Source organism: Chironomus tepperi, unplaced genomic scaffold (genome assembly GCF_022539635.2).
Source record: "Chironomus tepperi strain 1889 unplaced genomic scaffold, CSIRO-AGI_Ctep_v1 contig_445, whole genome shotgun sequence".
In the NCBI taxonomy this organism is placed as follows: Eukaryota; Metazoa; Arthropoda; class Insecta; order Diptera; family Chironomidae; genus Chironomus; species Chironomus tepperi.
The window spans coordinates 5,642,406-5,669,002 of record NW_027226567.1 but is presented as its reverse complement, the minus strand read 5'-3'; the positions used below and the strand labels follow the sequence as shown (position 1 = coordinate 5,669,002).

General features: G+C 33.0%; 1 protein-coding gene across 1 annotated transcript in view; it reads left to right on the top strand.

The window, feature by feature from the left end:
- Window positions 1-26,597, top strand: part of Dpp10 (Dipeptidyl peptidase 10) — a 65,382-nt gene that overhangs the window by 33,026 nt on the left and 5,759 nt on the right. The window contains exons 3-9 of the mRNA XM_070650361.1: window positions 3,391-3,508; window positions 4,052-4,146; window positions 7,488-7,615; window positions 7,756-7,964; window positions 12,055-12,220; window positions 25,349-25,465; window positions 25,766-25,889. Coding sequence (XP_070506462.1) covers window positions 3,391-3,508; window positions 4,052-4,146; window positions 7,488-7,615; window positions 7,756-7,964; window positions 12,055-12,220; window positions 25,349-25,465; window positions 25,766-25,889 — 957 coding nt within the window. The remainder of the gene's footprint in view (window positions 1-3,390; window positions 3,509-4,051; window positions 4,147-7,487; window positions 7,616-7,755; window positions 7,965-12,054; window positions 12,221-25,348; window positions 25,466-25,765; window positions 25,890-26,597) is intronic.

Here is a 26,597-nt window from a genome sequence, read left to right as displayed (position 1 = left end):
AAGATAAATTAGCTTTTTGGTTGATGTCTGTCTGGGTGTCTGTTGGTGTGCTTGAATACTAATTTTGAGGATTTTGTTGAATAAATTGTGGAAATTTCTATTTTTGAAGTATGAACTGCTTTAGTATATCCTCTAAGTATCCTGATTCGGGTATGAAATGTACTAATTTGAGTATACTTCTTGTAGTGTACTAATTTGAGTATACTTCTTGCAGTATACTAATTTGAGTATACTTCTTGCAGTGTAATAATTTGAGTATGCTTCTTTTGGTATACAATTTTGAGTACACTTCTAGCTCCATAGTGAATAAGCTAGTCATCTCATTCAAAAATGCGTCATAAGCACCTCATCTCTACCGCATCCTTCCCTAAAACTTATCACTGTCTTACAAAACATTTCTGTTCCTCCTTTTCACCCATGTTCTAAACTGTATACAATTTTTTTTCATTCTTCATGTAATATATATTACAAGATAAAAATGGAACCTTCCTTCATTCCACAAAAAAAAAGGGAAAAAAGATCAATTTTTATTCCTTTAAAGCTTTCATAAATTATACAAATGGATGTAAAAGAAGCAGCCAAAAAAAAAATCTGTAAATTTATGTCGCATGAAAAGTAAATTAAAGTTACACCGTAGGCAGAAAATGATGTACTTTTTTTCGCAGATGAGTGTGGGAATAATCAGCATATATTTTACTGGGATGTCATGCAATTTTTTTTTTGTGTTTATTCACTGACATGTAGAGTAACTTTTAAGTCTATAGACATTAATTTTAATCAAGAGATAATTTTCACCAAAAATTGTGTCATGTTCATGTGCTGAGGTGAATGTTTTAATGCTGGTCGAGTTCAGAGACATAGTCAGGATCATGCTGTCTTCTCTCATGTGCTGCTACATGCTGAATGTAATGCCATTGATAAATATTACATCCCAAGATAATTTTTAAGGCAGTCAACAGCACTTCTACCATTTAATCTAGTCCCATCACAAAAGGTTGTCACATCAGGGAATTCAGGCACAGATTTATCCAGAGTTGCATAACAGGTGCCTTTGACAAGCAAAACCGTTCAAATTCTTGATAATTTATATGGTTTTTCTTACAAAACCATACAAATTACCAAGAATTTGTACGGTTTTTGTCTGTTCTATTTTTTTACAAAACCATACAAATTACCAATAGTTTGTACGGTTTTTGTCTGTCCTATTTTTTTTACAAAACCATACAAATTATCAAGAATTTGTACGGTTTCTGCATGTCCTTTTTTTTCTTACAAAACCATACAAATTACCAATAGTTTGTACGGTTTTTGTCTGTCCTATTTTTTTTACAAAACCATACAAATTATCAAGAATTTGTACGGTTTCTGCATGTCCTTTTTTTTCTTACAAAACCATACAATTTACCAAAAATTTGTACGGTTTTTGTCTGTCCCAGGCACCTTTTTTGCAACTCTGGATTTAATTAACAACAAAGCCATTCCGACACTTAACATCCATCCCTTTTTCCCAAATAAATACATGAAACATACACGACAATGTCTCATTTTTTACGGATGTACAGAAAAATCATTTCGAACAGGAAAGGAAGACAGCATACACACACAAAAAAGAGTATGCTTAATAAAAAATGTAAATGACATAAACAGCATGTGAGACGAGATGTGATGTTTCTTTTGTTCAAACACACAGCAACTCCTCCCAAAACATAATTTCTTACTCAGCAAATGTCTCATTCAAAACGATTCAGTCAGAAATGATGATGAATGATTAAAGGCAGCTTTTGAGTGTGTCAAATGAATTTTTTAAGTGAACATGCATAAGGCGTTGCTGAACGACTTTACATCATCAGATGTCCATTCGTACATGATGGAAGAAAAGAATGTTTTTTGAATTTTATTGCCAACTGTCATGTCCGATTCTTAGTGATATAAAAATATTTTATGAATCATTCACTTGTATGTGATGTTTAAAGTAAGAAGGAACTGACAATTTTAAGAAATTTTCAGCATCAGATGTAAAGTATCCTAAGAGAATGATGATTGGCATTTCAGAGACTCATTGCGCTCTAAAGGGCTTGAAACATTCTTCATCTTCTTCCTTGGTTGGGGCATACATGAGCCAGTTGTCGAGTGGAAGAACGTCTAAAGCCGGCTCTATCCTTTGAAAGCTTCTGCCAGTTCGAAATGTTAAGCGCTTTAGTGTCCTTTTCTACATATTCAATCCATGAACTCTTTGGCCTTCCTCGATCCATTGGCTGAGCTTTTCCTCAATTCATATCTTGTACTAAAACAAGATAAAACCATTGATACCCTATCAGGTAAAGAGATTGCTTTTAGATGCCGAAGTGGTCTTCCTGTAAAATGAAGGCATGGTCTTTGCTTGCTAGGAATAGTTTCAGCTGCTAAATCATGCTGAAGTTAAAACGACTGCATTTTGTTTGACCGGGTCACAAAATGTTTCATAAAAATATAATATTTTAATAAGGAGGTACTAATGGTTGTTTAACGAATCCCTAATCAGCACCTTCTTCTCACTACAGATTTCACAAAGATTGCCCGAACAGCACAATACCTTACTATGTTTAGAATTAAGTTTGAGCCCAGCACCATGCAAGCGTCACACCGGTCTAGGACCAGATGCTTGCTCGATCATTCAATCTGTGCTACTCAGACTGTTTTCATCCTTTCAGTCATTCAACAGAAAGTCTAAAAATTCAAGCTTTTCACAGCCATCATTTAAAATTGTCTCTTCAAAATCCAACAAAATCTTCATGTCTACATTCTTTTATCTTTAGGTATTATTCAACACTATCATCGCCATCATCCTAATCCATACGAAATGGCTTTCTCTTTTTCTTTGTCCGTCTGTGCAGGAGCATTAACACTTACAATTTTATGGGCCACGAGTTCCTCTTTTTTTACCGTCTTCATCTCTTTTGTTTTTTTTTTCTATTCTGTGTGCTTTTAAGTCTGTTGCGTGGTATATAAAATTTTCATGGTTGGCAGCATAAGGCATTAGGATATCTGTTAATGAAATGATATTGTTGTAATTGGATGTGAATGAGGCGCAGTTTTTTTAATGCTTGTTGATTGCTTGACTTGAGCTGAGATTTAAAAATGAATTTAATTTTTTGAATATACCAAAGACAATCTGTCTATCCTCAACATTAAATATGCATATATCCATAAGTGTAAAAGTTATACTTTGCATAATGACCACAAATGGTTCTATAAATGGCAGACATTTCTCGGGAAAAATATCAATTTAAAAATTCATGAGGTTAAATTGTCACAATGAACGGATGAGGGTGGGGATTATGGCTACTCTGTGTGCATACTTGATATGACTTTGATCGTTACTATAAGTTTTCTTATTTTTACTACTTTCAGGTGCTGCTGACTCCACCAGAGCAAGGGCCACGCATTAAAGGTCAACGTATAAAACTGCAGGACATCATAGATGGTGCTTATAATCCTTTAACCAGCAATAATGGATGCTGGATTAATCGTAAGTATTGAGAGATTTGATTGTGAATTTTAGGATGGATTGCGGTCTTTGTGGTGATTTTGGGAGAATTTTGCAAATATTATACATGCTTTTTATAGATTTTTTATGACAAAAACTGAGTATTGTTAGGAAAATCCTTAAGTTCAGTCAAGAATCTTAGGTTTGCGTATTAAATGCGCAGGCCTGCGTATTAGATGCGCAGCTGTGCGTATTGGTGCGCAGGTGTGTATTGATGCGCAGGTCTGTGTATATGATGCGCAGATCTGTGTATTAAATACACAGGCCTGGATTTCCTGCGTTTTAGATGCGCAGGCTTGCATTTACTGCATTTTAGATGCGTAGGCATACAAAAATCGACTGTACCTTATTGTTCCTCTATAGATGCAGGCCTGAATCTTACTAAACCCCAAAGATTCTGACCATTTTATTAATTTTAATCAGCGCCATATCCTTGAATATTCCCTCCAAAAATTCACACAAGGAACCAGCAATAAAAAAACACAAAAAGAAATAGAGTTGTTTCTAACGATTGGCTATTTACAGCTGAAGAGTTTCTGTATCAAAATCAATGGGGCGAAATAGCATTATTGAGTGTTGGAAATTTATCTGAGCGGATATTAATGTCGAATACAACTTATGTGAGTATCATTATACCTATCCATTTATTTTCGATTTCCCAATTTTTTGGACAACATATTTTTTAATTTGGAATGATTGAAGTGATGTTGAATTGACTTTTGAGTTTTGTGGAATGAGTGAGAATGTTGAAAAAGTATTTGTGTGAAGTTGGCAGTAATTTCAAGTGAAGATAAGTGCTTCTGTGGAGTAATTTGCAAAGTCATTGTCTTAAGATTGGTGTAATTGCTAGAAGGTCGACGCTTTGAATCCTATTACTTCCAAATTTATGCTTTTTCAAAAGCTGATGCATCTAAGACTTCTCAAATGTGATGGATTAAGATGAATTTAGAGCTCTGAGCAACAGAAAGTCGAAAAGAGTCGATTTGGCTCCATATGATCGGGCACTAGAAAAATGGATCCTTGATCCCTCAATCAAGAAACAAAAGTGCCCATGAAACAAAACTGCCTTGGTAGGTCAAAAGGCAAGGTGTAGGTGACGATAGTTGGTGTTGAATTTGAGATCACATGGGTACGAATCCCATCATCAGCTTAGTGATTCTTCTGACATTTGCAAACTTTTGGCTTCTTAGGAATGAAACTGGAAAGAACATGAAAACCAAGGTTCGATTCCTCTAATCATCTTATAGAATAAAAAATCCATATGACACAAGGATCCGAGCACAACTCTCGATGTTACAGCTATGCTATCAATTTTCCTTCATTTTCATTCAATTTCCACAAAAAACATTCATCCCTTCTCACTTCCATTGTAAGGAAATACATGTTCCAAACCGCTCAAAACGGTCATCTTCCGGTGGGACATATTTCCTATTCAATCTTCACATTTTTCCCTTTAAATGAGGCTCCCTTTTCTTATATTGTCATTAATCATAATTGCTATCAATAGAAACTTTCGTAGATAGCAACTCTAACTTTTATTAATGACGACAATCGAACGACACTTGTTATTTAATTCAATTTATCATAAAAAATACTGCCGATATTAATAATGATTTTTTTACAAAAAAAAAATTAAGTGTCATTAGACGAAAATCACTTTACTTGTAGATATTTTAAGCACTTTTTTCCTTAATTTTTATTATCATCAAATTTATTGCCATCAATGAAATGAGGTGGAAGGAGAAGAACGAAAAGAAGAAAAAAAATTCTGTCGCTTCCATTTGGTGTTTCTGTTCTCGGTAATTGCCTTTCTTATGGTGCTGTTTTGGGGGAGTCATGCGGTTCTGGTGTGTAGTATTGATAAGGAGATGGCATCAAGCTTCAAACCAAAGAAACTTATGTTAATTGCTTATTTAGTTCCTTCAGTGACTGTGCAGATCAATTGTGATCCATGGGTGGTCATCGATGTCACCTAAAACTAACTCTATCTGCTTGCCATTTCCCAATTGAAAGTGGATTACTGTCTCGATCAACAGTTCCTTTTCATGAGTTCTATGGCCGCCTACGTGATCTTATGCATCCATAAAGTCATTCCTTATTCAATTGTGCTTCTTATACTGAAGGCTGTCAGTCCAATACACATAGTATTGCAGAATCAAATGAGGCTCTGCTTATGCGTTGGCCTAGTAAGCCATCATACTCAAATACGAGCTAAGAGAGCTAAAGAAGCTTAGACTAAGAATCAAGAATTTCAATTTATTGACATTATTTATGAACGGCCCCTTAAGAAATCATTATCATAATTTATTACGTGGAATATAACACTGAATAAGGCTGAGAGTCTCGAATATCATCAGAAATATCAAACTTGACAATCGAATTTCCCACCAAGTTGCTCCTCCTTCTCGACGTCTCCCCCAATATTTGAGAATTTATAGTGAAAATTCAATTTTATTATTGTTTTCCCCTCAAGACATAATGGAAATTATATGAAAATGTCGAAAAATAATTCATAAATCACAAGAAGAATTCCATCAAAAATATTATTGACGCATCAAAAGTCGTCAACAAATCAAATATTATTTTTAGCCACAAAATGAATTTTTATCTCTGCTGCTTTTTGAAGCCCAGCTTATTTTTATTAGCGGAAAAGCAAAAAAAGTCACAAAAAAGAAATTTTCGACGGAAATGGAAGCATTAAATTTTCATTTGAAAACTTTTTTTCACCCACTACAAAGTTCTTATCCTGGTTCTTATTTCTTTGAAAAGTGAAAACAATGAATTCCTCTGCATTTGTTCCGCTAAAAGGAACCTCTAATGATGCTGTCCTTCATGCTGACAAACATTGCTTCTTTTTGACACTTTTATGGAAATTTTGAGATCTTTGTTATGGTCATTTTGTCCTTCTTGGAAGTAATGGGCTTATGAATACTTGGAAGGACAGGTAGAATGAATTTAAATTGGAAGTAAAAAGGCTTTTGGCATGTTAAATGAGATTATAATGGACTGGTCTCTTAGTTTTTAGAATTAAATGTACAAGTTGATATTTAATTACAAAAAAGAAAATGGCGGGAAGAGGTTAAAATTGAAAAATCATAGTTATCTCAGTAACTGCTGGTCATACTGATTCCTAATCATAGTAGACAATGTTTTGCCACTTTTTTACAGCATTTACAGGCAATAATCAAGAAAATCTATGAATTACTAAGCAAAAAATCACATAACACTTTTCGAGGTGGAAAAATAAAAAATGGCGGGAATTTCAAAATTGAATTCAAAAACTAACTGGAAAACTGCTTTGGACTTCTTTTATTAAAACTCTTGGGAATTTTTCGCACAAAATCGTCACTTACATTACAAAAACAAAATGGTGGATAGTGGTAAAAGTTGGAATATCTTAAATATCTTACTTATTGCTTGTCGTACTAATTTTTAACCTTTGTAGACAAACTTTTGGCACTTTTTTACAGCATTTAGAATTAAACTTTTCAAAAATTTATCAATTACCAAGCGAAAAATCGCAAAAAACTTTTCGAAGTGGAGAAACCAAAAATAGCGGAAATTTCAAAAAATCTCTACAAAACTACTTTGAACTGCCTCAATAAGAACTCTTTACAATTTTCCCCTACAAAATCGTCACTTCCATCATATTTTTCAATGACTTTTCCGACAACTTACTCTTATTATTCTCTTACGCCATTACTTTACATTCCACTTGAAGAAGCATCATCATTATTATTCTCTTTTTGGCTTTGTATGCCTTGTTATGTTGTTCGTCATTGTCGCGTGTTTAAGGAACAAAATGCGAGCTAGTGCGAGTGAAAAATAATATAAAAAAAGTTTGAATGACTGAATGAGACTCTTCAAAAATTGTATATTATACACAAAAAAGAAAGTTTAGACAGTGAATTGAAGCTTTTCATCTTAACTTTTTTCTCTTTTGTCTTCTTTGTGCTTATAGAAAAATTTAGCGCCAGTAAAGTTCTCATTATCAGCTGACAAGAAATACTTGCTGTTGGCACAAAATGTACAAAAAATTTTCCGTCATTCATATTTAGCACAATATACAGTTTATGATATACAGGCGAGGTAAGAAGAACAATTCCTTAAAAAATCATTAATTTATTACTCATAAATTTCATTTTCATCTATTTCCGGGCCATTATTTCCAAACCATATAATTTTAATCGTTAATAATAACTTTTTATATATTTCCGTACCATTCACAGCGAGTCGATAAGCTTAACGCCAAAAAGTGAGGATGAATGGCCATTTCTATTGCATGCACAATTTACACCACGCGGACATTCGTTGGTTATGGTGTATAATTATGACATTTATTATAAAACGGGACCAAAATCAGCACAATCATATAGAATAACGAAAACTGGTGTACCCGGCACCATTTATAATGGAGTACCTGATTGGCTATACGAAGGTTTGTATTGATTAATGGAATTTTATTTAAATTTTTTATGAATTTATTTGGGGGAATTTGAATTTGTGGATGTGATTCGAGATCTACTGCAATTTGTGCTTATGCAAAGTTGTTGTCCTCGGCAATCACTGCTCATACATAGCTGGAGTCTTTCCCTGGGACACATCGAGGTATTTTATGACTAATACGCCTCCTGCTCCCACTTCATATGCCATTAAGGCATGCATGAGTGACTAAAAATCACTAAAATCAAAATAGACAGCTTCTCATGTCTGAGTTGCCAAAATTTCATATGATTGATACTAATGACTTTATGTTGGCATGTGACTCAGTAGCACAAAAAGGTCACGTGGCGCCCGTGGGCGTCTTTAAAAAGTGTCTCCTTTAGAGCCACCAAAGGAAATGTTCTATTTTTCCCACATTGTTACGCTTCTGCTGTATCTCAAGCATGCAGGTTGGCTGTATAGAGGCATGTCCTGATGGTGGCATTTAAGGTTCCAAAAAAAATCCAAAAAAAAATCCAAAATTTATCACAAAATGTTCTAAGAACTGAACTCATACATGCTTTCAAGCTGTAAATTATGCCTTAAATACACTTAAAGCCATAAAACTCGAGCCAAACCCTCAAAAACAGCATAAACAACCATATTGCCATAAAAGAGAAAAAAAAAAACTATAAATTACAAGCCAAACTTCACAGCTGCATCAAAACCAATCATCTCATTATCGAATAATTGGCATAATGCTTACGGTTATGTTATTGTCATCATTAATTGGCACAAATGAATTAATCATTCATTTCCAATCAACATGTATATATTGAGGATTTATGGGACCAAAAATAAAACAATAAGCCTGCCCATAAAGCACGTCTAATAGCCATGAAAACCAAAAAAAGTTTGTTGTTCACACAATTAACTACTCAATCTCATTTGTGAGATGCTCATGTCTGATATTATTTTGCAATTTTACGTTTAAACAATGAGAAAAAAAATCTGACAAGCATGTAGGCACGCAATTTGATGATAAATTGTCTCTTTGCATGTTGCTTTCATGTTTTGATAATTTTTTTTTTTTTGTTTCTTTTAACACATCATAATTTTAACAAAAGGAACAAAGTTTTGTTTTGTGTATGGAAAATAATGAGAAGTGGAATGATCCCACACACAGACAGAAAAAGTTTGTTCTTAAATAAAGTAAAGTATGTGTGGGCTAATTAGGCAGATTTAAGAGAAATTGTGTCAAAATTGTTTGTTTTTTTGCTGAATTTCTAATTTTAATTCTGTTTTATATTCAAATTATTTTGGAGAAAATGAATTATTAGATGTCGTTTTGCCAAGGAGTCATTCATTCATGACAGTGGTGGATAACCTTCAGGTCGTGACCCTTGTGTGCTTTAAAAAATTTCAAAAAATTCCATCAACCGTATGTTGTGTGCAGTTTCGATTGAAGCTTATCACTTAGGTGTGCCACGAAAAAAAAGGTTGCCCATCACTGATTAATAATATTAGTAAAATATTGCTCAAATAGCAGCATCAGGTACCTGATGAGGTAGTGATTAGGGTAAACCATTTACAACTTCATATCACTGGAGATCACTGGACTCTAAAGCACATATTTCTGACTATATGCTTATCCTTAACAGGCAAAGAGATCGATTTTAGGTACCGTGCTTCCTCGATGTTGGAAATGTTTCGTCCCGGTCCCGTCCCCATCCCGAAAAACTTCTGGGACCGGGATTTTGGGAAAACATACCGCAGTGTTCTTCCTGTACCATGAAAGTATGAACTTTGCCTGCTAGTGTATCTAGTGTAGAGAATCTATTAAACAGGAATATCCTTAAAATACAGCATAAAGCAAGATTTTAAGCCAATTATCTACAACTGTAACCTTTAACATTCATTTTTCAAAAATATGCTCGCAATCCCATCAAAAAACCCACAAAAAAATCACATCAATTAAACTGAGAACAATGTAATTAATAATACCAGCCAAAAGGGAATATTCGGAAATGGTGTAACGCTAAAAATTGCGTTTTAAAAGCTAACACTTTGTAACAAAATCTCCATAAATCACAAATTTCCCTCCATTTCCTCTACCAAGGCGCTACAGAATTTCCGAACGTTCTCAAAACCAACCATACGCACCATGAATACACACCAACCATACATACCCACATACACACAGTACACACATGTTCACATTCCACCAAAATAAATAAAATGCCTTCACACTTCCTTTATTGTTTTCTTAATTTTAAAAATAGAATCTCTCTCTTTTGTACGATATTCCTTTTATTGTCATATATGACATTTAATGTATGTCATGTGTAATATCAACAAAAATGATTCTTTGGAGAGCTTTCATATATTGCTAAACAAAGGAAGAACTGAAAGATTTCATTGTGTTTGAGGAATCCTTGACAAAAAAATTTTGTTGGGTAAATTGAATTGGCTTCTTTGAAAAAATTTTTGGAGGAAGTAGGTTGGGTAATGTTGGGATGATTGAGGCATAAGGTTATGATATTTAGGAGGAATTGAGGTTTTGATGCTAAAGTAGGAGATTGGGAAGGATTTTTGGAATTTGGGGAATTTATGCTTAATTATGTGAACCTTCATGAGCTATGATTGCGAGTTTCTGATGTCTCAAGTCATACCTGATCATGTAAATGAGAGGAGCTTGAGATGTACGGAAACAGTCCCCACTTGAAAACCCAGGTTGGGTCAGCTGTAACCCTGATTTACTCCCGAGTGGACAGGACTCTAGGTCAAAGATCTGTGACGGGCGACACGATGGTCGACAGGCCACCACTTGTGACAGACGAGACCTGTGACAGGTCAGGCCTGTAACAGCCCGAATCTGTCTGCCTATCAACAGTTTACAATCTGTGACAGGTCATCTTATGACCCCTACCTGTGACTGGTACCTGTCATCGCAACTCTCCTTCAGGATGAGTCAAAGTGACCAACCACGTCATTTATGAACGACCACCTTTATACAATTTACCATAGTATCCTATAATATTCAAATAGACACAGCCTTTAATATTCCCAAAGCTTTCATAATAATAAAATCAAGGCATTACCTGCATAACTATAGCATTTTATCTCCCATTGTCGTTTAATGCACGACAAAACTTTTTTCATGAATTTACCTAAAAAAAAAATATTTTTATTTTGCTCACAAAAGCAGCAGCAATTACGGAAGCTTTCATAATTGCCGAATCGTAAAAAAGAGAGCAATAAAGCAACAACATTTATAGCGATGGTCATGCACAAAGGGGAATAAATTATCGGAAAATGGCAGTCATGAAATGTCATAAAAATAAATATTTAAAAATTGTTAAAAGATTATCCTGTTATGCTGCATATTATCTGTTGAATGGATACAAAAGAGGATCAGTCGTTATTATTTTTTTGAATGGTTAAATTTGGATAATAATGAATGAATTGATATTGGATGTGATCCATTTAAGGCTTTAATTTGAATAAAAATGAAATTTTATGGATTTAATTAAATGAGGAGTTGTGAATTTTAATGGGGATGGTGGTGAGATTTGGTGCTTTTTACGATGGTAAAAAATTTGACATTTTCAAAATTGTCAAAAAATTTAACGTTTTTTTGAATTTTGAATTTTCACAAATTGTTCAAGATGTTCAACGGATTTCCAAAATTCAAATGTAGTCAAAATTTATATTTTTTTTGAATTTTTAACGGCTTTTTTTGAATTTGAATTCTAAAATTGTTCAAGCATTTTAACATGTTTCAAAAATTCAAGGCTAGCTAAATTGAAAAAAAAAATTGAATTTTCAACGGTTTTTAGAATTTTGAAATTGGTCATAAATTATTAATTTTTTAAAAATTTAACGGATTTCTTAAATTTAAATTTTTAAAATTTATATTTTTTGGAATTTTTAACGATTTTTCAAATTTAGCCAAAATTAATAAAAAATGAAATTTTTAAAATTTTTAACGATTTTTTGAATTTTGAAATGTTATAAAATTTTCCAAATAATTAACGGATTTTTGAAATTCAAATTAAAATTCATGGATTCTGATTCAATTCCTTCCCAATTCTCTCTCATTCCAGAGGAACTCCTCAACAGCAACACAGCTATCTGGATGTCAAATGACGGTCATCTAATGCTTTACGGCGTCTTTAATGATACAAATGTCATGGAACAAAAATTCCCTTGGTATGGATCAACAACTGATAACGGAAATATTAATTTGTATCCGGAAATAAGATCGCTGAGGTGAAGTATATCCATTATTTTTTGTGCCTTATTTTTTATTCGCAACAAGAGAGAAGTGAAATTTTATGGCTTGCTGCTCGCTTATCTTTTATTCATTAATTACATTCTCGTACACATTTTCACATCCAGTGGAGCATTTGCCATCTCCTTAAGTTTCCATCAAGTAAGATGGAAAGTGCTGCAATTTCATCCGATGAATAAGACATGAAATTTAAGGAAGTGAGAATAATCATGAAACTTTTAATGCACTTTTTGTGCTGCAAATTTATGTGACAATTTGCTTGTCCTGTTTGTCCTGATTCTGTCAGTCATGGTGCTATGCAGTGTTGGTCAAACTGTGTGCCGCGATACATAATTCAGTTGAAAATTTGAAGGAAATTCCATGAACCGCATGCCATGTGCGGTTTCAGTCATGAATTACCACTAAAGTGATTCATGGTACAAAAAAGTTTGGACAGCACTGCTCTAATGCTTGAGTACAAGAAGTTGTGGTTTTCAGATAAGGCACTGCATGACATAAGGATGAATTGTGTTCAGGGAAGAGTGAAATGCTTGGGGTCGAATCCTATGGTTGGATTATGTCTTAATGCTGGGAATCTGAATTAGATTCGGTCTCATGCCAGTTACACTGACTTTGGGGGCACATTACTTGTTTACTTATTTCGCAGAACATGCAGAACTGTTCAGATCCATGAGCTTCTTTAGATGCCCCCTAAAGCAGGCATTATCATAAGCTTCCGATTGCCAGTTTCTAATACCAAATGCTGTGGGCACATTACATGTCTTATATACATCATGTGCTACCTGGTGCTACCCAAGTTCAAAGCCTGTCCAAACACGCAATTCGACAGGCAGTTCTTTTACGTTTCCATAAGTAGAACATTCCATTGAAGTTAAGAATTATCGACGGAATCACCAACAGCTTTATTGCCCTTTTAAGAGTCTAACTTGCTGTTTACAGCTGCTTACAAATCCCATCCATACCCCTACATCCCCTCCATATTTCGTCCCGCTCAATTAAATCCCAAATCTCATCCTACAATTCGTAGAAATATCCAGCAATGTACAAAAAAAAGCCATCCTGGTCAAACAAGCATTAATTCTCTGTTTACATGAGCATTTCAAGCTCATTTCCTTTCCGATTCCACGGAGAGACCAAAAAAACTTTTTTTACTTTTATCGACATCCAAAATGAAAAACTTCAATCTGCTTGTTTTTGCCTGCAAAATACGAAACTTTGTTGCCTTTAGAGACGAAAAAAATTAATTTGTGCTTGGCACGACTTTACGGCAAGAATAATTGTTGGAATGTCGAGCGCATGTTTGTATTGAGGATTGTTTTTGGGTGATGAAAATTGAAAAATTAGCAAGGCGCTCATGGAAAAATTCATTGATGCTTACTCTAATGTTCATTTACATGCTCGTGTCTTTAATAAATTTTTACATTTTTTTTCTCGCTCATCATGGCTCGTTAATTCACATTTCAGCTTTTTCTTCTGCTTCCGTCTCTTTTGTGGATGTGAAAAGAGCCCGGGTAGCATGGTAAAGTAGCTGGAGTACCGCTACTTAGCTGTTAATGGCTACATATGATTTGATGTGTAAATTTGATATGTAAAAATGAAATGATATGTAAATGAGATTTTGAGGAGTTTTTTCCCACTTTTTCATCCATTTTGGCTCCTAAATGTGAAGTATGTCGCTCGGACATCCAAGTATGTAAGTGTACAACCAGAAGCAGAAACCAAAAAACAAAAATCTCAGCATGAAGTTTCATTTTACATAAAAATATATGTAATTGGATAGAAAGTTAACGCCTCATGTACTCGCATGTGCGTGCGTATTGTTACAGTATTCAATGAAAATTGGCGTGAATAGAATGAATCCACGTCAATCGATATTCAATGAATAATCAAACAACATTTTCTGAAGAAAATTTATATTCTTGTTGTCATAGTGTGCCTTGATGTGGAAATTTGATTTTACTTTTAGTAAATTAACATCAAATGAAGAGGTTTTTTTAAGTGTTGAGGTGGGTGGATTGGAAGGAAGAGGGTGAAAATTTGATTTTAGAACAGTTGAGCAACATTTGCTCAAAATTGTAATGGGCGATTATTTTGGATGAGTTTTTTTGAAAATTTTTAAAGAATCTATTTTTCTCATAATTTTTCCATTACGAAGCATGATTTTTATGCATGGTTCGATGCAAATTGGCAAATACTATTGTAATTTCACCACTTCAGTCATTTAAACTCAATATTAATTAAGTTATTTGAATTCTTGTGACAAAATTACTGTCACCCAAAATCGAAATTCATCCGAATAATCAAAATTCCGAAGAAACTAAAGGGAAATTTCACATAATAAATATACAGGAATATAGTATTCGAGCTAATCTATGAAACCATTATCAAAATATGTTTCAAGAATTGTTAATTAACGAGATATTTCGATTCTTTGCTTGATTTTTTGGGTGACAGTAATTTTTTTGAGCTTTTTTTTCCTAATCCGTGCAGAAAAATACCAAACAAAAATTTCAGAAAACTTCAATTTTTCGTCTTAATTTAGCATTTCAATGTCAAATAACTGATAATTAATTAAGAATTAATGTTGAGTGACTGTTCAAAGTTAATTTTAACTATCAAAACATGAAATTAGGGAAGATTTTATTGAAAACATTTTTTAGTACTAAAATTCAAATGACCTTGGATTAAAAAAGCTCTTTTTTCAAAATTCAACTCATCCAAATAATCGCCCTAATACAAAATTAGTACTAAATAGCTCAAAATTCTTTATTTTAGTACAAATGGTTGAATATTTTAGAAAATTGCAAATTTAAGTACTTTTGGACACTTTACAAGTTCATAAAATGTTGAATTCAGAACTTAAAGCTGTATACTAACAGTAGATCATTACTATGACAAGCGGTTATGTCCAGGAAGTCTCAATTTTGAGAAACAATTCAATTTCAGAATGTAAAAAAATATTTGAACTTTTAAGGTTTTATGAAAGCTTTTTCAAAGGACAAACTTGCTTTTGAGAGTTGTAATGCATGAGCCTTGCTCATCAGAGTCCTATACAAGCTCGATGTCAAGCTAGAATAGACCAACTGTGCATTTCGGTACCAAAAAATCAATTTAAACTTACGAACCAAACGTGTAAATTTAAGCTGATTTGAAGTCATTTTGCTGCTGAAATTGAATCTGAATTGATTCCAAAAATTTCCTCCAATCCATACTCAACAAGAAGAGTTTCTTTGTTAACTTGTAAATCAATATAAATCACGCACACAAACATGTTGCCTCCTTTTATGCCATTTCCATTCAGATTGAGCAGTCTCTCATTATTTATGCAAATCACATCGATAAGTGAAACAATATTCAGCAACAGCAACAAATACAAAAATTTAAAATTTTCGTGTCATACCAGAAAATGAATTTATAAGTAAATAGATGCACAACACTTTGACCTCAAATGGTATTTGGCATGAATACATAAATTTTATGCCAAGCAATTGAAATTCTGTTAAATTTTTTATTTTAGAAAATGAAAATGTTTGATAAATAATTTGTGCTGTGTTATGTGAGATGTGGCTTTTATTGGATATAGATACATGTATGGTGGATATGGAACCGAGAGGAAAACAAAAATTAAATTGACGTTGTTGATTGCATTACGGTTTGCAACATTGTTAATCTTTAATTTTTTTATAATTGAATTGTTTATTCACTGTTGAATGTGAATGTGAACCGGATCCTTTAATTTGCAGGCAGAACATTCTCGAAAGTGATTTTGTCCGTTGAAAAAGCTTTCAAAAAAGTTCAAAATTTAAATTTTTTAAGTCTTTGTTTACAAAATTCAGAATTAGTTTATCTTGCAAATTTAAGTATTTTCAGGCATATTTGCTTGTCATGGAACTGATCTTCTGCAAGTTTATAGTTTCGAGTTGTGATATTAACATGATAATAACTTCCAGAACAAGTAGAAAATACTTAAATGCATGAAAATTTGAATGTCCTAAAATTGGAAATTCAAAAAATTGCTCAATTCAAATTTTGAATTAAATTCAGAAAAACCGTTACAAGTTGAGAGCTTTTTAAATGTTTTGAACACTTTGGGTGCAATTTTACATCCAATTGAACTCCCTCCAGCATCTTCAACTTACTAAACATCAATTTATTCTTACTATCTTCAAAAGCACACCATAAAAATCCTTTTGATGGACTAAAATTGATTCACAAAGACCTCACTTTATATTCATCATATTTTATATTAAGGATTTATGGAGCAGAAATAGATGAATAATGTCTCATTAAAATTTATGAGTGAGTAGATTTTATTTTTAACCCCTCATAAATTATTAAAATGTCAATCTCGGAAAAACTAAATTGAAAAACTTGATTGAATCCTTTCCTCTTTTTTTTTAAGGATTCGTACAAGTTTAACCTTTTTCTATTAGCAACGATATCAATTAATTATGCTTATTCATCTTCGTAATCACTCAATTATTATGAATATAAATGCTTTGACATCATTAATCAATTAATTAGTTTGAATCTAAGAACTTTATGGAGCTTTTGAAAAAGCTCAAAAAAGCTCATTTTTTTCTTTTCTTGTTTTTCTAAATTTAGACTATTCTAGACCTAATTTCTTATCATGTTATCGATCTTTTCCTACTTTACATTTCAAATTTATGTATTGAACATGTACAAATCTTGTAAAATGTCTATAAAGCTCCTAATCATGTAAATTTTCCAACATCAAATTTCATAATATACAACTTTTCTTGTTAATTTTTCAACATTGCTGCTTACATAACATGTGCATGTAACCTTCTAGGTATATAAATATTGATTGATTGTGAGCTTTTTTCCAAAGCTTTTTGTCCCATTACGATACTCATTCACATTAATGGCTTCTGATACACGCGAATAAAATTATGTATGTAAACAAAGAAGTAACATGCATGATGGATCGTTCAATTAAAGTGATTCGTGCATGTTGAGCAAAATGGTGGAATTAAATTTATACGAAGGAAAACTTTGAAACATTGTTGACTGACTCGATAGTTGCATAGAAATTAGAGCGCGTATTTGACTTGCCTCTAACTATTTTTAAATCGTAACGGTTTTCCTTATTTTGAACAAATTTGAAATTTTTGGAATTCTTATTGTAGTGCATTGAAATTTTAATAAATTTCTAATTTAAGTAGTTTCTGCTTGTTCTGTAAGTTATTGTCATGATAAAATCACCACTTTGAACTGTTGACTTGCAGAAGATCAGTTGTATGATAAGCAAATATGCCTGAAAATGACCAAAATTTGCAAAAAACTGGCTTAAAATTTTGTAAACAAAAACTTCTAAAATTTGAATTTTGAACCTTTTTTGAATTTTTTTTAACGGTCAAACTCTTAAAAGCAATTATGCTGTACTATTTTAAACTTTCAGCCAAATTCATAGCTAATTTAACATGAATCTAACAAACGAACCAATTTAATTCAATTTATTCATCCGATAATAAAAAGCAGCACCAAAGCCTTTTGAGTTTCCACTTCAATTTTCCCAGAATGAATCAAAATCAAAACCAAAGCATAAAGCTTGTGCAAGCGTTAATTAAAAAAAGAATTTCCAAAATCCAAATTGAATTCCCACACACAAAAATCAAAGCTGAACAGATTAAATCCGAAAAAAATTAATTACAAAATCCTACGATGAGTCATAGAACCAAATATATCAAGTGCTGAGATGATGAATATTTTGCATAAAATATTGATATTTTCAGCACATACACTCACTTAAGTCTTAATTGAGTAAATTTATGGAAATCTATTATTAGTTAAATATTCAGCATAAATTTTCCAAATAAACATTATAATGATTTATACAAGATTTATATTAGGTTGCAACTCATAATAAATATTGTGGCAATAATGATGAGTGCTTTATGGCTAAGCTTATGCACTTGAAAATTGCAATAGTTCAAGAATTGCAAATTATGGATGAGTAAAGTATTAGAGATATTGGTGAAATATTGATGACTCAATCAAGGTGAGTCAGTGGCGGAATGGCTTCGCACTACGCTTCCTAATTATTGTGATACCGACCAATCGGTCATGGGTTCGAGACTCGGCAGGAGAAACTTTTTCACATGTCATTTTTCGAATCATATGTAGTGGAAATGCGGCTCACACCCTCTGTTTGTAGTCTAAAGACAATAAACTGATAATAGCCTCATCAAATGAGTGGCTCTGATCCCACTACAAACTGAAGGTCTACTGAGTGCAGAGGTTTAATGCAGAATTGCAAAACAGGTGCATGTGCAGTCAAAAACCATATAAATTATTGATAATTTGTATGGTTTTGTAGGAAAATCCATACAATTTATCAAGAATTTGTACGGTTTTTGCCTGTCCAGGGACTAAATAGCTAAAGGTTTTTTTAATCAAGTCTAGCTTCTATAGATGTTAATGATTAGCATTAGGACCTTAAAGGATATTGAAGGATTTCAAGTGTTATTGATTGTCTAGACTATTGGTGAACAGTCTTTTAGCTACGATTCCAAACGTTGGTCTTAGATGCTTTCCTTTGGCACATCTGAGTATTTTCCACGGCAACACATGTTGCTCACCAATTAGCTTAAGAGTACGCTTTACGAAACACTTTTGGAGTAGGTTTAAGATTTTAGGGGGATTTATTACGCGTCAAGTCCCAAACAATGTCTGCATGGATCAAATTCTATTTTTATGTACCCAATAAGTCAACGGACCCCAACCTTAGTCATACCTAGGGTTTTCAATACCGGTATCGAAATACCGGTATACCGAAATTATTTGAAAACCGAAATACCGGTATTAAAGATTTTTGAATACCGGTATTCTCGGTATGGAAAAATGTAGGGAAAATTTTAATATTTTTAGTAAATTTCAGATAAACTTAACATATAAATTTTATATTGAACCATTATTTGGAAAATTGTTTTAACTGATTTTAGTTTTCATTATTAAAAAATGATGCGTAATATTATTTCTGAGTGTTATTTCTGATAAGTTAAAACTAGTCATCGAGTGCACATTAACTTGCTATTAGTTAGTTATAACAAATTTTTGTTTGCTTAGGGTTGGTTCATATTTTTGCAATTATAAACCCATTCATATGAACATGTGAAAAATAGGTCCAATAATATCAAAAAATTTGTCCTTTCATATGGAAAATTTTAATTTTTTTCTAAAAAGGAAACAATTTTTTAAGGTTTTTTACATACTTAAAATGATATTTTGAAACGGTTTGAAGATTTATTAAAGATTTTAATAAACGGAAAAATGTCAGAAAAGCAAAATTTCACCAATTTCGTGACCTGAGACAGCAATTTTGTCTGAATTTTGAATACCGGTATACCGGTATTGAGATTTTTCAATACCGAAATATATATTTAAATACCGGTATTGAAAATTTGGCTCGGTATTGAAAACACTAGTCATACCTTAACTGATATCACATCCTTGTCAATATTCTCCCTTAAATTAAGTAATTAATTCCCATTCTTCCCTCAAAACCTTCAAACTAAATCAATACTCTAATTTAGTCCTTATTTACATCCCCCATTCCACACAAATCCACAAACTATAGAATTAATTGAATCAGCAATTCACAAAATCAAGGAAACGAGCAACTTTCATCACTTTTCATTAACATTTAACTATCACAATATACATATTTAACCCAACAATATTTCCATAATTCTCAACATAAACTGCAATTAAAAAATAATTTCTTTATTCTATGCAAATGTACATAAATCTCAAAGCTTGCTGTTCTGTGTTGATATTTCATAAAAACTCTGGATATAACGATAATGGAGAAATAATTAGGGAGAATAAAAATTTTCTATACAAAATCTGTGCTGTATTTGCATGTGGAATAAGTTGATGAGGGAATTTAATTGGATCAGCTGCTGCTATAAAATGTGAATTGTTTGCTTTAAAAAAGGGAGGAATTAAATATTGATTTTTATAGATTACATAGAACCTAATGGATAGATTGCTTTAATTGAGTAGTTAGGTATGTATATGATTCTAAAGTAAGACATCAAGCTGGGCTGTTTTGAGAAATTTATTGAAATGCAAGGAAGTTGCAAAAATTCAATCAAATTGAAGGATTTTGTCCAAAAGTTGGGGTATATTCAGCGGAAGAGGAATCAAGGGCGTAATTCATCAGGGTAGATCAGGAGGGTGTCAAATCTTAAAATTAGGCTTGACAACCTGTCCATAGGTAACATCAATCATATCTGATGCCACCAAAAAGATAGGTAATGTGGTCTAGAGACTGAAATGTGCCAATTTGATGCCAAGTCTACCCTAGATTTATCTCAGAATACTGCTTTACACCGACTAGATGCTGACTCATTTCACTGGCCGTACAGATCAGCTGTGACCCATCGTCTGTGATATTTACTTACTTACTTACTACTTCCTTGGCTGGGGCGCACGAGGGCCCATTGCCGCGCGTAGGGAATGTCTGAAGACAGCTCTATCCTTCGAAACCTTCTGCCAGTTCGGAATATTTAGGTCTCTAGCGACCATTTCAACACATGCAATCCATGAATTCTTCGATCTTCCTTGCGATCATTTGTGATATTGGCGTCTAAAACTGACTATATCGGTAGCTACCCTTTATCAATTGCCAATACCAAGAGCTACTCTCTTTCTATCAACATCCTCTATGACGCTGACCTAGTACCAATTATATTTCCTTATGGTTTCCAGGAATGTTCCTACATTTTCGGAGCTTAAGTTACAACTCAAGGTTTTTTATCTGATTTTGTTGCTGGTGGAATGCAGCAGTCCACTCAATTCTTATCCAACGTTAAGAATGGTCCGAGCAATCTTTATGGACATTTTACTTTAACAACCTCTTACAGTCTCAACTCCTTACATTTTATCACTCCAAGATAAGAAAATTCAAGTATGAAAGTTTTTGATAAGCATTTGTTTATCAAAACAGCCTACTCAAAACATTCAAGGTTATCCTCAGTTTCCACATTGTGAATTCGATAAATTTCACAAATTTACATTCGCAACTCAACAGCTCAGCAATCTTAATTTTATGAATATTTTTTTTCTCGAACTACGAGGGTGAAAAACTTACACAAAACACATAAAGTAGGAAGATAAATGACAGAATGAAGAGGAAGAAGCAACAGAAGAAAAGCCGAGAAAGATAAAGTTTTGAATCAACATTTTACTTTCTTCATGCATGACAGGAAAATTTTAACGAATTTTATAGTTTTCATTATCATTCAATTCAACACAAAAGATGTTTTCTTTAACCTTTTGGGAGGAAGTGAGGCTATAAATTGAAAGGATGAAGAATTGGGTTTGGGTATTTGACGCATTTTTGTTTGTTTTGATATATTGACTTTAATGTTTGGATAGTTTATGGGTTTGGTGCTAGTTATTGAGACTCTAAAGCATTAGGAACATAAGTTCATGACATGGTTAAAAAAAAAATTTAAGTTTTTCCACCTGGAAGTGTCAATTTCTTTACTGGATCTTTGAATTAAAGTTCCTTGACTTCACCTGAATCTTATTGAATCTTTGTGTTGTGGTCTCAAACCTTAATGACCAGTAAAATTAAAGAATCTTCTTAATTTAAGAGGATTTTGACAATTTTTGTACATGTATTACATAATTTTAAAAAATTGCAAATTTAAGTATTTCTGTACATTTTAAAGAGTCATAACTTATTCAAAACATTACTTTGAGCTGTTAACTTGCAAAAGATCGATAATATGAAAAGCAATCATGTCCAGAAAGGCTAAATTTGGAAAAAACAAATTAGAATTCAGATTGTAAACAATGATTTGAATTTTAGAATTTTGAATCTTTTTGAAATTTTTTTAACGGACAAAATGAAAATTGTCTTCAAAAAAGTGTTTTGGGATATTTTTATTGTCTAATTCTGTGGTGAGCAGCCTATGTGCCGTAGTGTTCGGTTTTGGTTCAAGATTACCACGAATGTATCCGGAAAAATAAAAGGTTGCGCTTCACTGGTCTAATATGAAGCAAATCTAAACTATAACTATTCTCTTACATAACATCTCAATATTAAGCAACAGATGAAGAAATTCCGAATCATTCACACATTTTGATGAGTTCACAATAATTAAAAAATTGCTAAAAATAGACATCCATTCGAAATAGTTTAATAACTGCTTAATTATTAGAAATTTTTGCGACTAACCCTTGCTAAATATTCAAATTAACAGCACATATATCATCATCCAGTCACCAATAACGAATAGCATTTTTCACACCTTAAACAGCTCTAAAGAAAGGAGAAAGTTTACAAAACTAGAAAAAGGTACATGAACTGTGCCAATGGAAATTCATGGTTGGATTAATACAGTTTTAATAATAAAAAGGAAAAGTTTATGATGAAGGAGGAAGGGTTTGGGGTTGATGATATGATAAGTTTTTAAAACTGTTTAAATAAGCACGAAAAAAAAGTTTTTTTTTGATCAAAATTAAAATAAACTATTAAAGTTTTATACATTTTACATGCTGTTGGGTTTTTGGGGCTTATGATAATATTAATTTAATTAATTATTTTATAAGCAGCACTTTCAAGGTGCTTCTTTTTTTCTTGTTTTTTGATCAAATTTATTGGATTATGTTTCAGTAATAGAATTAGGTGGGATTTGAGATTGGATGAGATAGAGAAAAGGTTTAAAATGGCACGTTGAGTTAAAAAGGATGAGATTAAAGTTTGATGCCAGTTTATTGAAGAATTTCCATCAAATTTAGCTTTAAAATAATCAATTCTTTTGGTTTACAATCATTTGAAATTGAAAATGTTGTTTTTTGTTGAAAATTTCGTTTATACAAGCATTTAATTGATCGTGATATTAATCTTTACATGCATAAATGTCTAAAGTATTAAAAGTCATTGATTTTAAGCTGCAAAAGTCAACAAAAATAGCAAAATTCATCCCGAATATTCAATTTATCAATTTTTCCGTTTAAAAAAGGGGCTTCAACTATGCAATTAAATTTGAAATGCAAAAATCCGTTAAAAATTCAAATTAAATAATTCAGCCTTAGTAAATTCATTCAACATCCCAAAATAATACTCAATTCAAGTATGTTCCAAGTAAACTAACTGAATTAGAAAATTAGATTAGCAAAGTAAATCAGCCATTCAAGCAGTACAGCAAGGTGTTATCATGTGTAAGCAATTATTTCCCTCAAATTTCTCACTATACAAATATTCATCTCACACACAATTCCAGTTTCCCATTAGACAGACTTACTTATTGCTCTTATTTCATTTCACAAAAACTCAACAAGCTTGTTATAACTTTAAAATTGTAAAGCCACACACAGACACCCACACTAGTAAGCATTTATAAAATTACCGCATAGAAACCAATTGATTAGTAGTTCAAACAAGAGCTTTTAATGATTATTAAGGGAAATGATGGAATAGAAAAGCATTTTTTACAAGAGTTTCTGTTCATTCCTCAAGAGAGCCTTACATGAAAATTGAATGTCGCATTGAGAGCTGTAATTTTAAAAACTTGATCCATTTTTCCCAAATTGACTTTCATAAACGATGATGGATTAATGTCTGTGGAATTGTTAAGTAAAGATATTAAGCAGCACCAAGAAAATGAAATATTCCAAAAAAGCAAACAATGTCAGCAACTCATTGTCTGAGTCACAAACCTCCTGCCTTCCCACTTTACTTTTTTTTACGTCTTTCTATTAAAATTATTCATACAAATTTCTTGCATATAATTGACTTGTAATCCTCACATCTTTATTTATGAACGTGCCATGAGTATCTTTCATCCTTACATTTCACATATGCGAGAGAATTGCATGCATTTTACAGGAAAAAAACTTAAATCTTCAATGGCAATTTATTCTCACTTACTTACTTGACTTTGTCATTATATATCTTTCCTCGGTTCTCTGGTAGTAAATTAGGGGAGAATTTTTGAGGTTAGAAGAATAAAAACGATTTTCTTTGGAGCTGGTGACTTGCTTATGTATTTAGGGAAGTACAATTCGATTATATACTTACTTACTTTGTTTGCTGCACAGATCAACTGTGATGCATGACTCAGCTGATATCTTGAACAGGCTTTATTGCTGACTGTACTTTGACAATTGCCATTAATATGTGCTACCCGATTGGCACTCTTTGAAATGTTGCCACCACGGCGACGAGGTGGTAGTATACTAAGAACCAAGTAACAGCCACTACAACCTCGTCGCCGTGGTGGCAACATTTCAAAGAGTGTCAATCGGGCTACACTATCTCTATCAAGCCTCCTTCCAAAAGTGAATAAATAGATCAGAAATCCAACATGACTCTAGTATGGTGCTGGATTTGAACCGAGTCCGGCACCAAGTCAGAGGTCACGCCGCTCTATGTACATCGGAACATTGGTCGATTAACCGATTTGTACTTTTCGGGTACCGTCGTTGCTTATAGTTCGAAAGCTTTAAGTGAATCCATCTTCATATTGACATCATTCTGTATAGTTACTGAGAATATTGACCTCAAGTTGGAATCGAACCCGCGTCTTAAAAACACAAGAGTGATACAGATACACAAGTCGGTTGCCTGGATCAATGTTTCGATATTAGATAACCCTATTCTGAGTAAATCCTTAATTTTCTAGTACAAATCGAGGGGATTTGTAGGTTAAGACTTGTTCTTGTGGCACAAACTTAAACATTTTGTTCATTGCTGCAACAAAAAAGTCTGGTCTGGAATCGAACCCACATAGGGTAAAATCTGGTCAAGAATCGAACCCACGACCTTTGGCACAACAGGCCAATGCTCTCCCATTTGCCCCACCAACTTAAACCTTTACTTAAAGCTGCATTCATCATACAAAATCCCCAACATTTATTCATTTTATCACTCTACAATTTGCCGCACATAATTTTTCAGGTTGTAAGAAAGACGTAATGCATTCACATCCAAGAGCAACAAACACATAAAAAAGTCTTATTCTCTCAATGTTCGCTACAAGTGAGCTTAATTTTAAAGCTTTACAGCAAATTCTTCACATCTCGTTGATTCTCATAAATCTTTTTCTTATATCCAATTCCCCCAACAGATATCCGAAGCCAGGAACAATTTATAATCCAACGATATTGTTGAAAGTTGCAGACTTGGCTGATCCAAAGAGTATACGTGTACGAGATTTAACACCGCCACCAATATTGCATCACAGGTACGAAAAATGCAACATATGAGGATGATGACAGGATGTGCAGCATAAATCAATTTATGTATCTGTATGGAACTAGTTCATGCTTGCGTGAATTTGTTGCATTTTAACGGTTGATTGAACTTGTCAAGCTTGATGCTGCAAATTCTCGTCACACATGGCTGTTAAAATTTAAATAAATATCAGGACTAAAAATTCAGCTATGCTGATCATCCTCATGAGAAATTTTATCGATTTTCCTTCCTCATTTTTCTAACTTCCTTTACATTTCATTTATTTTGAATATATAAAATTGTCACACAGAGAACATTACTTTGCAAGCGCAGCATGGGTAAGCCAGACAGAAGTCAGTGTCGTATGGATGAATCGAGCACAAAATTTGTCAGTTGTCACACTGTGCAAGTCACCTATGTGGTATTGTCAAGAGGTGAGTAAATGATTAAGTTGAAGATATCAGTAAGTAAGTAAGTCATAGTGTGATTATGATAAGAACCATAAGAAGTATAGAGAGTTTGGTATTAACAAAAGGTTGGAGATTAGTGATAAGGAAGGAATTGGATTGGCTTATGTTATGGGGGGTTATGGGGTGTAGCTGGAGATTCGGCAGTGGAATGGGAGGTTTGATGATTAAAGCTTGGAATTGCTTGAACTTGATATGAAGTCTTGTCGACCAATTCAGTGCTTCTCAAACTATGTTTCGCGACACACTACTACAGTGGTGGGTAACCTTCTATTTTTCGCGGTTAAGTCTCAACCGAAGCCACACTTCATACAGTCAAGTCTCACACGAAGCGTTCACGACGTTTCCAAAATCTGCGTGCCGCGGCACACAGATTGGTCACCACTGAACTAATAAGTCTCTAGAATCTGAAGGCGAATTCGACTCGAATTTGCTCCAATTCCCTAAAACTTGAATGCATTTTTTTCTGCTAGCTCTTGTGAAGTATAACATTTTATACAAGTTTCAATCGGTTCTTTCCGAATTGTCCTCAACCCAACTCAACTTCAATCCCTGCCTTTAGATATGTCGCGAAAATCAAATCAGCATTTCAAATTGTAATAAACGTTCCCAAAATCACATAAATGTCTCTTTAAGGCAAACAACCTTCAAGATCGATATTCTTTTCTTGGAATT